The sequence below is a fragment of the Annulohypoxylon maeteangense genome (assembly GCF_022496945.1).
Source record: "Annulohypoxylon maeteangense strain CBS 123835 unplaced genomic scaffold GGS22scaffold_32, whole genome shotgun sequence".
In the NCBI taxonomy this organism is placed as follows: domain Eukaryota; kingdom Fungi; phylum Ascomycota; class Sordariomycetes; order Xylariales; family Hypoxylaceae; genus Annulohypoxylon; species Annulohypoxylon maeteangense.
The window spans coordinates 85,594-97,211 of record NW_025953279.1 but is presented as its reverse complement, the minus strand read 5'-3'; the positions used below and the strand labels follow the sequence as shown (position 1 = coordinate 97,211).

The window sequence follows — 11,618 nt, the reverse complement described above, 5'->3', positions numbered from 1 at the left end:
AACTGTAAACTACGAAAACTGAATGAACGGATGAAAGAAAGAAGGGGAGAAAGGACGATAAATCAAAAAGATCGAATAGGTGCTCTCTGCCAGATAATCCAGATGTGACGACGTCTAACTAAGACATCGGCCCCTAATTAAGGTCAGTATTAAAAAAAGAGTAAAACGGAAAAACGCGACGCGATGAGCTTTTTCGCGTACCCACCAGATTGACGCGATAAGTTCGGACATCCACTTTAAGCTTACTTGGGTTACCCCCGCACCACCGACGCCTTCCAACCTCGTATGGCTGGCTGGTCATTGACGAAACCTTAAAAAGCATGGTCTGTGCTCCATGACATGTCATATTTTAATGAGTACGTACATGTATGTACCTTTTTACACATGTACAATGTACATTCATACCGAAGTACCTAAGTATAGGTCTATACCCGATTCAGATGACAGCTTGAACGGTAAAAAGTTTGTTGGATTTTCGGTATCCCTGCTGCGTCATATGTACTACTTGAGGTACCTACTAGATTAATTGGAGCTTAAATTCTTATATCTATTTTGTAGCAAATCGCTGAGGTCGTATATAATTCAACGTTTGGTACAATTCATTAAAGAAGCGCATCATCCGATCTTTTAACAAACTCACCTGTGTCACGCCCACTCGAGGATCATTTCTCTATCCTCCGTGATAGGGTGACACTACCTCTAGCCTCGGACCTGTCGTGTCTTTTCGTGTGTGGAGTGATTCGAGGGCACCAATATTAGAAACTGGGTTGAAAATATCCCTTAGTATGTCCGACCTCTCCATTATCAAACACCTTGTCGAAGTTACTATATGATTATCTGCTGTCTACCAAGGCAGCCCATTTCTGAAACCTGTCCAATCTGTTCAATTTACAACCACAATCATCACCAAAACCACTCTTAAGCGGTTTGCTACCTGCTTACACGATCTGTATCTGGGATGTGACCCCGCTTCGTAACTGTATCATATCCGTATGCTCTCTTTTCAACACCGTATAGGTTTTATAGCTCGTTCATGATATGTCACGAGCATTGAGCAAGTTATCCTCAGTAATCCTCCATTCTCCTTTATTGTCTCATAACAGCACCATAGCACAATAACACAATTAGATAGTTCCGTATGTCACATGTCTTAATATCTTACTCATAATGGTTCAGCAGTCTTCCAGACTCCGGACAGGAACGTTCCGGCGGATTTTCTCGATATCACGTAACCGGCTGGCTGGGTCAGAGGAATCGTTGGTTCGTCCTCAGATGGCTCAGCCAACTCAACAAACCGCAGCTACTGCGGTGCTGGCAGGGCCTGGTTAGCCGACGAGAGCTCCCTAGGAAGAAGTGTTATGCTTACTCGTTTCACAGAAAAATTAGCGAAGGTCACAAGTCTGATGGAAAAGTTAACTGAGGATCTGGCATCTATTAGTTTGCTCCCTCATCGTGAGTTAGCTGCTATTCTCAAACTGGTAAACTCGGCCTAATCCATTATACACTTAGAACGGGATTCGGCCTTAGAAGAACTTAAGGTATATAGCAGAGACCCCCAAGATGCCGGTCCGATTTTTACGAAAGAGGTGAGCAGATAGTCGACAAACTTGTGAGGCATGAATGCCCTAGAAGCTTACTCCTCTTAGGGTGTCGAGACACTCACTCGGCACGCATTCAATAGCCCATCCAGCACCACATCCAGAAACGCCATGAGAATCCTATGCAATGTCTTACTCCTGAAGCAAGAAACACGACAGGTGTTTGTTGACCTTGGTTATGAAGCCAAGGCGTGTGATAAATTGAAGAGTGATAACCGGGATGATGAATTTCTAGCTTCTAGGATAATCTTCTTATTGACGTATGGGACAAACACAAAGTTGGTAGACCTTATCGACAAGCATCGTCTAGCAGATGGAATCAATAAGAACCTGGAGCGACACGCAAAACACCGGGCGACAACGAGCTCGATAACAGATCCTATGGAAGATGCGGCTCTCTCACAGACACTCCAACTCCTTTTCAACATTACTCATTATTGTAACAGCCGGATCTCTTCTTTTACCGCTGCCATACCTCATATCGTTACCGTGTTATGCAAGGGTTCTTTCCCAACTCAGAAACCATTGGATCCGCCAGTCAACTCATTGGTCAACGCACTCCTCAACTTGGAAACCGGTTCCAAAGATATCCAAGGTTCTCTCTATCCCCCAAATGATCCTCATGCCCTAGCAAATCGCCTAGTCGACTTGCTTGCCCGCTCAACCCCGGTATATAAAGACGAGGAATTAGATGGGTCGATTACACCACTAATTGGTGTTATCTCCGCGATCCACGAACACGCACCAACTGATGTAAAGAATTCAATACAATCGCGGCTTCTACCAACGGAGGCAGATAGGTCACAGGTGCTTGGACGAAGCGACTCGTTACCATCTTGGCTCCTAAAGAACTCGACGAATCCCGTGGCACCCCAACTTCGCGAGACAATATCTAACTTATTCTTTGAAATGTCTGATAAAGACGCGTCAAAATTCGTTGAAAATGTGGGCTATGGTTTTGCATCGGGCTTCTTGTTCAACAGGAACCTTCCAATTCCCCAAAACGCCTCGGAAGCATTCAGCACTGCCCGAGGTGGCGCCAACAGACCAGTCAATCCTATTACAGGCCAATTTTTAGATGCTGAGAGACAGCCTGAAGGTCCTGAAATGACAGAAGAGGAGAGAGAAAGAGAGGCAGAGAGACTCTTCGTCCTATTTGAAAGGTAAGGGTACACCAACCAAGTGCGTGGATATCACTAAATACCTCATAGGCTAAGAGCAAACGGAATCATATCCGCCGAGAATCCAGTTCGAACAGCTGTCCAAGAGGGTCGATTTGAGGAACTACCTGATGATTATGAAGAATTAGACTAAATCACTAATCGCTGATTGTCTGGGTACCCAGAGACACTAGAATTATTCTTGTAGCTCATTTAGGTGAGATGGATTGCGATGCTATTGTTAGCGAGATACCCGGGTAAGCTGGGATGGGCATATGCGACTGGGGATGTGTATATGATACTATGGTCATGTCAAGTACGTGTGTAAACGACAATTGCATTACGATTCTAGGGATTGGTAATGGCATGGTGGCTTCGCGTAGCAGTTTGAAGCAAAAATTAGAACGATTGCTCTTCGACGATATGTATCCATTGTCGTATACATTCATGTACTAAGCATGACGAGTAGCTATCACTCACTATATTGCTTCATTTATTGACCTTGCTTGCCAAAGTCCTGAACACCAACGTACCATGATATGCTATAAATAAAGAAATAGCTACCTAGAAAAGTAGGTGTATTCAGTACAAGCCGATACTCTGAATATACTAGTTACGTATCTAGTAGGTATGCGTAGGTACATATGTATGATACCTAGAATCCATGGATACATATCAAATATCAACATCATAAAAGAAGATATGTACCATATATACTACATTTGAATAAAAAATCGGCTGTAATTATTACAGGCAACCTATTCCGAAACAAGTCGTCACCTACCATGTACCTGGCATCCTCAGACTCATGTAAGTATCTAGGTACTGAGGATACATAGCCCCCTTTTGAGGGAGACAACGAGGTTCGATATACCATCCAATCCACTAGTACCATTGTAACTTGCGATTTTTCATTAAAAACACCACGGTAGGTACGTAGACACCTACAGCTTAGCTTTGCTGTTTTTACTGATTTCGTCTGCGTCAAAAAGTGCACCCCATCATATAAATCTCGTTTACTGCTGTCGCAAAATTCCAATCCTTTTCTTTTCCACCACGCTTCACGAACCCTTTCTCCTGCTCTCCAAACTTCGTCCACCATATCACCACACAATATCACATCATCTTCACAATCATAAGCGTCCATTCTAACAATCATTTCAATACATCGCCAAACCTTCTTGAACGTGTAAGTTTCGTTTTTTTGTTCATTATTTTCTAATTTGTGTCGCTTATGCAATGAGTTTATTTTTTTTATTTTTCAAATATTCATCCATCTCGCGTACATGTTATCACCTTTCAGCGTCATAATTCACTTAACTACTTGCCGTTCATTGAGCATCCCTTAATATATTTCAATGCCCTATTGTCGTTCGATTACTACTGCTCCTATTATCAAACGCAATGGTATCACAATCCGAGATACCACATTCACCTTCCAAATTATCGTGTTCAATTGTTAGCTATACCTATTACCTTAACGCATACTGCTTACATATTTTTACACACTCATTCTTTCATCGTTTTGATCATGATAATTGACCTCAAGCAGCTATCCCGCACAACCATGTCGTTTGCCAGTGACGGGTCGCAGGCGAATCAGGCTGCAAACCAGCTCTTGAAGGAGGAGATTGCCCCAGACTCTGTTCCTGTCATAGACAAAAATAAAAACGAAGCATCGAATGGGGCCGACGACAACATGGCTTCGATGGAGTCCAAGACCGGATTGGTGCGTCAGGCAGTGAGTGGTTGCAACAAAGAGATCCTAGGTCCCCGTCGTTCTTCACGAAAACGCCGTCCCCAGATGTTGGCAGCACTCGGATCCCATGAAGAGATTCAATCACAGATTCTTGTTTCTGAGAAGGACGACGTTTACCAGGCAAAGGATGGTACTTACCGTCCGATTCGACGCTCTATCAGACGTGGATTCGCCGACACACTCAGTAACATTACGGCTGGAGCTGTGAGTAATCTATTCCGTTAGCTGATGTAAATAAATACTAATAAATATATTAGGCGAAAAGCCGCAATCCGTCTCGTCGTCGTAGGCAGCGAAAGGCTGCTGCAAGCCAGAACCAGGCAACTCAGGTCCAAGCAGCCCCGCCGCCAGCGCTCACAGGGCAACCTCAAGTCGAGGCGATCACAGGTCGCCGTGTCATGGACAATGTGATCGAGTACAAGGTCAAATGGGCTGGACTTTCTGAAGACCAAAGTACTTGGGAGCCGGTGTCAATCCTCCAGAATGACCTGGCAAAGATTGCTAAGTATCTGCAACCCTTCATTGCATCTACCTAAGTTAAGAAGCAACCGTCATTACGCAACATAATACTTCAATTATGTTATCCTTAGGAACGAATTACGGTTATGACGAACGACGGTCAATGAGGTTGGTTGGGTTTGGTCTTTGGCGTCTGAATATGTTCACAATGGGTCAACTGGTTTGCCTGCTCGACGTCGATATTTTTTTACTTGTTGTCTGGTTACACTTGTCTACTGTATGTTAAGCAGTTCTCTGGAAGATGCTTACACTATGCTGTGTATAGGATGGAGGATTCAATGTTCGTTAGGAAGCCGGTCTTCAGGAAGTAGGTCTTCAGATAGTTCATCAAAACATGCTCTCTATTAGGTATTGTGAAGTGAAGAAGTGAAGTATGGTTGTCTTGAATAAAGTTATGAGGTGATTGGCGAAAGTGGCCAAGCTTTTTTACCTTGACCTGCTGGGGGTGAGCTAGACCTATTATAGACTAGAGTCTCCACATAAAAACCGACTGACAGGGTCACAGGCTGCCAGATTAGTATTACGTACCCAGGCATTGGCGTGGTTCCAGGGGAGTGTCCGGGTTCTTTTTTCGCGTCGGTCGATTTTCTAGGGATTTCTACTTGCATAAGGTCTGAATTCTATTTTTTTTGTGTCAGCCTCGCCAACTCACCTTCTTTGCACAAGACTAAACGTGGCCTTAGTTTATCTATGTACTTATTCCTGGGTATTTGATACTCGTCTGATCCTAGGAAAGGTGATAGATAATATATCTGCATAGCTGGATAGCTGGATATCGTGGTCTAGCTAAAAGATCATCCGTCATGGAAGTCCTACGAGACGCTCTGCAGCCTTTGCGGCCTATTACGAATGCTCTACCTACCCCCATCCGCGATCTCGGAGTGTCTATCATCGGAGACACATGCTACAAGACTTTGATCCTTGAACTTGACCCCACCGATCCCGAATGCCTCAAATTTGCTATCTCCAAGGGCCTCGGTATCGGCATCATCGGCGCGTCGTCTATCGTTAAGGTCCCTCAGATCATCAAGCTCCTACAGTCGCAATCCTCATCCGGCATCAGTTTCTTGTCCTATCTTCTCGAAACCTCATCCTACCTTATCTCCCTCGCTTATAACTTCCGCAACGAATTTCCCTTCAGCACCTACGGCGAGACCGCTCTGATTCTGGGACAAAATGTGATCATCACCGTGCTGGTTCTGAACTATAGCGGCAGGGTTAGCATGGCGGCTTTGTTTGTTGCGGCTCTCGCGACGAGCGTTGTTACGCTGTTCAACGGTGGAATACTCGATATGCAGACCCTAGGCTACTTGCAGGCTGGCGCGGGCGTGTTGGGCGTCGCCAGTAAGATACCTCAAATCGCGGCCATCTATCAGCAGGGCGGAACAGGTCAGCTGAGCGCATTCACGGTAAGTGACTTATAAAGTGACTTATGTATAATAGGACCCATGGATGATACCTGGTTCCCTATCTGGAAGATGGATATCTGCAAATATCTGCAAGATTGCCGAGTTTTCGCCGCCGATCTCATATTTGACGATCCTCCACCCAGCCATCTCTTATTCTTGATTCTTCCCCCCTCCCGACACCCTATCGAGGATCAAGTTGAGCTAATGCAACATGCAGGTCTTCAACTATCTAGCCGGCTCGCTCTCTCGAATCTTCACGACGCTGCAAGAGGTGGATGATAAGCTGATCCTGTACGGTTTCGTCGCTGGCTTTGCGTTGAACTTGGTCTTGGCTGCGCAGATGGTATACTATTGGAACGCACCTTCGGCCAAGGCTAGGGGAAAGATGAAGGAGGCCGCCCCGGTTCCAGTCGCTGCCAGTCAGAGTCAGAGCTCTGCTGTGTCTTCGGCCACTCCCAAAAGTAAGGGACCCTCGACGAGGCGCAGGGGCTAAAAAATCTCCCGCCACGCCTTGAGGAAGCCTCGTGGAGCAAGATCTCATTTTATTAGACACCAACTGCTGTAATACAATTTACGTTATACCGCGGTATTTTACTCGCTCTACCATTCCCGATGATGATGTGGCTCTTATCTATCGAATATTTTGACATGTCAGGTGTTACACTTCCCCGGCTTGGCCTACCGTGATTTATCAGCTGGGACAAAAATTCAAGTAATGGCATCTGCATGCTTTAAGCGCCATGAGCAATGTGACAGGAGTATCTGTATCTTGATGTGCAAAATATGCAGGCGCGAAACCTCCCAGGTCTCCGCTCACATACTTCCGAGTTCATTTGGGTAATAGATCCGTTACGGGAAGATTGGGAGCTGACGGCGAGATGAGAAGGATTCCGCCCCGACAGCCGCTGCAGATCGAGGCTAGGAGTCACACGTTGGCGTGTTGGGCGGATGTGAGACCGGTGACCTGTCCGAGGTGGTTGACTACCCGAACTACTGCATCGCCACGTCTGCCGTTGATTCCGCGGTTTGCTTTGAGAATATGTTAAAAATCGAATCTCGATAGGTGCCCGCATTTTACCGATTGTGCTTGCTGGCTTTGTGAGGGTGTCGAGTCTAGACCAAAAGTGTAGAAATGTTGGAAATCGCATTACTCAGTCGCGATCAAAAAAAGTTGTGATGGACTTCCAGAGTCTATACTGTGCGGTGGTCTTGCGTGAGTTTAATAGAAACTGACGTGATTGATGCTGATGTAATAATTCATTATTGCTTTTTATTACGGTCGTAACGAGTTGAGAAGATCAGAATGTACTCCGATCCTAGTTTGCATACGTACGCCTAGTACGTACAAAGACTGAGATACTATCAAGTATTAATAAGTTAATAAGACCGAAACGACCTAGTGGATATCAGATTAAAAAAACTGTCAGTTTAATATTGCGGTTTATTAGTATGAAACCTCATGATAAGAAACGTAGTATCGAAGACTTCCCAAGGGCCAAGGTTGAAATCCCCAGATTTCCAGTGCCAGACTTGCCAGGTGGTTATTATTTTAGTCTGAATATCTTATCCATCATTCAGGCGTTAAGAGGGCAATAAAGTTATGGTACTACTGCAAGCTGCGGCACGAATAGCACCTAGTATATACGCATACGCCATGGTGTGATATCTCTATATGGACTTCGCTGGTTACCCCTTGCATGGTGGAGCGAATCAAGCACACGAGTGAATTCCAATTGAGGAAAAGGCCATAGTAATAGCCTTTTATGATTGGTTAGAAATTGGCAGAATATGTAGAATGCGGAACCCCCTGAGCAAACTCCGGACTAGGTATAGTCATAGGGTATTCTTATCAATAAGTCTTCAAGGTTGCTCCACGGGGTAAAAACAGCGGTGTCTTCTCTTAGCGTTTTCGCCATCGTTCGCCATTATTACGCCAGCCACTATCCGGTTTTATCTGTGCCCTAGGTAAAGCACCGTTTCAATATTCTCGACGTCCTATGTATGTACATTCAACGTCCATCGATCGTAGATACTACATACCTTCTTCATTATATAGTACATTCTACTATACTATTATGATACGTAGGCTGTAGACGTATGCCCAGCTACCCCAGTTGGTATTTGGCTCCTTGGTTCTTCGGCTCCTTTAAATCCTACTTCTCGTCCGTCTCAAAACGTCCTTGGTTGAAAATTCACCGATTCCCCTTGCAGTTATCTAGTAGCTCTGACTGACAACCTAGCAAGCGTTACGTTTTAGCCAGCTCCACGATCTTCACCTCCGATAGTGCCTGGACAAGAGATACTAGTTGTTGAACCTCTCACGCTAATCTCTTCCAATATTTTTACTTAATTGGCTTGCTTCCCGCTTTCCTACAACTTTACCTCTTCTATTATCTTCTCTCTGTATATAACTCTATCTATTATCCTTGACTCCGAACACCGGCTGTGTTGAGCTTTTTTCAAGTTGACTCTTCTTAGCTCTGTTCCAACCTCCTTCTTATCTGTCTTCCTCTCACTTTTCTTGCTCTCTCGCTCTCTCTCTCTCCTATCGTAACTTCTTCAGCCTATTCATAGTTATTCACGGTAACTACGTACAATGGCTCCTGATATCGATTCTATTCCACGTTCTGGGGTAAACCCTAACGGCCCTCGCTCGACGGTGGCGGGTGGTGTCAACGGCACCAGCAACACCAACGGCTCTCCCGGGAAGCCTCCTAACGTTCTATTTCTCATGGCAGACCAGCTAGCGGCCCCGCAACTCAAGATGTACAACCCAGAGTCACAAATAAAGACTCCAAACCTTGATGCCCTAGCTGCTAAGTCTGTTCAGTTTGACTCGGCTTATTGCCCCTCTCCTCTTTGTGCTCCTTCTCGTATGAGCTTGATCTCTGGACAGCTTCCTATGAAGATCGGAGCTTACGACAATGCCTCCCAGATCGGAAGTGATGTGCCCACCTATGCACACTATCTGCGTGCTAAGGGTTATCATACTGCCTTGGCAGGAAAAATGCATTTTGTTGGAGATCAACTTCACGGTTACGAGACCCGTCTTACTAGCGATATCTATCCTGGAGACTTTGGCTGGGCTGTGAACTGGGATGATCCGGATAGACGGCTTGAGTGGTATCACAACGCCAGCTCTATTCTCCAAGCAGGAAGTTGCGTGCGAAGCAACCAGCTGGACTATGATGAAGAGGTTATGTATAGATCTACCCAGTTTCTGTACGACCAAGTTCGCGAAGGACCAGACAAGAGGCCATTCTGCTTGACGGTACGTACTAAGGCACTCAATGATGAGGTGTTTTCATTCCGGAGTTATGGGTAATTAGGAGTAAGGCTATAGGAATTTCCTAGACAAGTTTTGCTAATATGAGTCACCGTGCTAGGTTTCTCTTACTCATCCTCACGACCCTTACACCATCGAAGAAAAGTACTGGGATCTGTACGAAGATGTGGACATTGCCTTGCCGAAGGTTAAGATCCCTAGGGAGGAACATGATGCCCACAGTAAGAGATTGCTAAAGGTGTGTGATCTCTGGGACGAGAACTTCTCCGACGAACAGATCAAGAGAGCTCGAAGAGCATACTACGGCGCTGTCAGCTACGTCGACGATTGCATTGGACGTATTCTTCATGTTCTAAAGCAGTGCCGGCTTGACGAAAATACTATTGTCGTCTTCAGCGGAGATCACGGAGACATGCTTGGAGAGCGTGGTTTGTGGTATAAGATGAGCTATTTTGAGTCATCTGTGAGAGTGCCACTCTTGATATCAGATCCCCGATTTGCCCCCCACCGTGTTACCCAAAATGTTTCTACTCTGGATATCCTCCCGACGTTGTGCGACCTTGTCGGTACCAAGCCGGTTGCCGGCTTACCTATGGATGGCCTTTCTCTTCTACCCCACCTTGAGGGTCGTGAGGGCCACGATACTGTCATCGCAGAGTACACCGGTGAAGGAACTATCAGCCCGTACATGATGATTCGTCGTGGTCCTTGGAAATATGTCACCTGCCCGACCGATCCACCTCAACTTTACAACCTCGAGCGAGATCCTCTTGAGCTTGTCAACCTGGCACAACTTGTACATAAGAAGGAGACTCTGACTATAGAGGAAGAGGAAGCGAAAGCCAAGTTTGAAAAGTTCGAGGCTGAAGCCGAGTCTCGTTGGGACTTCGACGCTATCACAAAACAGGTATTAATGTCGCAAAGGACACGAAGACTTGTTTGGAGTGCCTTGAACCAGGGCAAATTTGAGGCTTGGGATTACAACCCTAGTGACAACGGTACTAACAAGTATGTGACTTACCAGTCTTACCTGTCGATACTGTCCTACCACGAGAAGTACCAAAGCTAACATTACCCAGATACATCCGATCCTTCCTACCTCTCGACGATCTAGAGCGTCGAGCTAGATACCCTCCTGTTGACAAATACGGTCGGGAGACTGGAGATATCGTTGTCGATCAGGCCGGTTCACATAACGAGTAACCGTCCAATTTTTATGTCTCTTATCATGGTACAGGATACGGAAAAGGCGGGAGTGGAGATTGATTGGGTATTTGGGTGGTGATGCATTTGCATTCCACGGCGCCTAAACATACCTATTCCAGGATTGGATTATATTACACCCGTGGTCCTGATCCTGACAGTTCCGATTTACGGTGTAGTTTTTAACAGGGATTTAGCGACGAGTTATGGGCGAATGATTTTTTATGATATGGATGGTTAATGGATAACGGATGACGGATGACCCTTAACGGATGTAAAATGAAATGAGACGCGCGCTAGATACCTATCTGTAACTATTACCTATACTCTGCATCGATCTAGTACTATTAGCACCGTTTGGTAGCACTATTAGACAAGTAGGGTGTATACATACCTACTAGGTAGTAGTAGTTGATAGATAACCTACCTAGGTAGAATTGATATTTTCGAGATTAAGTCAAATCTACCTATCTGCTATCACATGGTGTTGAAATGGATGCGACGTCAGTGCCCCGGTGGACCCCTGAAAATCACGGATCCCTGATAAGAGCCCCTCTAGTGGAGCTACTGCACATAGGTGTACTGACATCCTGCCAACCATGCCTCCAGGGCTAACGCTAACGCTTTAGTGGTGTAGTATTCGGCTATCGGTACTCGGGGGTTACACATATAGAATGGAGGGTG

General features: G+C 45.6%; 3 protein-coding genes across 3 annotated transcripts; all 3 read left to right on the top strand.

The window, feature by feature from the left end:
• Nucleotides 1-1,167: 1,167 nt before the first annotated feature.
• Nucleotides 1,168-2,912, top strand: GGS22DRAFT_182600 (guanine nucleotide exchange factor; the record flags this gene model as incomplete). Its single annotated transcript, XM_047963985.1, has 5 exons — nucleotides 1,168-1,324; nucleotides 1,378-1,452; nucleotides 1,510-1,586; nucleotides 1,647-2,761; nucleotides 2,810-2,912. 5 exons carry the CDS (start codon nucleotides 1,168-1,170, stop codon nucleotides 2,910-2,912), a joined length of 1,527 nt encoding a protein of 508 aa, XP_047813894.1.
• Nucleotides 2,913-5,619: 2,707 nt separating this feature from the next.
• GGS22DRAFT_100522 (mannose-P-dolichol utilization defect 1 protein) lies at nucleotides 5,620-7,057 on the top strand. The gene is made up of 2 exons (XM_047957670.1): nucleotides 5,620-6,445; nucleotides 6,663-7,057. Exons 1-2 carry the CDS (start codon nucleotides 5,840-5,842, stop codon nucleotides 6,936-6,938), a joined length of 882 nt encoding a protein of 293 aa, XP_047813893.1. The 5' UTR covers nucleotides 5,620-5,839; the 3' UTR covers nucleotides 6,939-7,057.
• A 1,391-nt stretch (nucleotides 7,058-8,448) lies between these two features.
• GGS22DRAFT_176052 (choline-sulfatase) lies at nucleotides 8,449-11,317 on the top strand. The gene is made up of 3 exons (XM_047963356.1): nucleotides 8,449-9,716; nucleotides 9,832-10,739; nucleotides 10,811-11,317. Exons 1-3 carry the CDS (start codon nucleotides 9,042-9,044, stop codon nucleotides 10,932-10,934), a joined length of 1,707 nt encoding a protein of 568 aa, XP_047813892.1. The 5' UTR covers nucleotides 8,449-9,041; the 3' UTR covers nucleotides 10,935-11,317.
• Nucleotides 11,318-11,618: the final 301 nt, after the last annotated feature.

What these genes read in the sequence shown, in the direction of transcription:
- GGS22DRAFT_100522 (XM_047957670.1), top strand. Translation starts at nt 5,840, where the DNA reads ATGGAAGTCCTACGAGACGCTCTGCAGCCTTTGCGGCCTATTACGAAT. An exon ending in GTCAGCTGAGCGCATTCACG is followed by an intron (nt 6,446 to 6,662) that starts GTAAGTGACTTA and finishes TGCAACATGCAG; the next exon opens with GTCTTCAACTATCTAGCCGG.
- GGS22DRAFT_176052 (XM_047963356.1), top strand. Translation starts at nt 9,042, where the DNA reads ATGGCTCCTGATATCGATTCTATTCCACGTTCTGGGGTAAACCCTAAC. An exon ending in AGAGGCCATTCTGCTTGACG is followed by an intron (nt 9,717 to 9,831) that starts GTACGTACTAAG and finishes TCACCGTGCTAG; the next exon opens with GTTTCTCTTACTCATCCTCA. An exon ending in AGTGACAACGGTACTAACAA is followed by an intron (nt 10,740 to 10,810) that starts GTATGTGACTTA and finishes AACATTACCCAG; the next exon opens with ATACATCCGATCCTTCCTAC.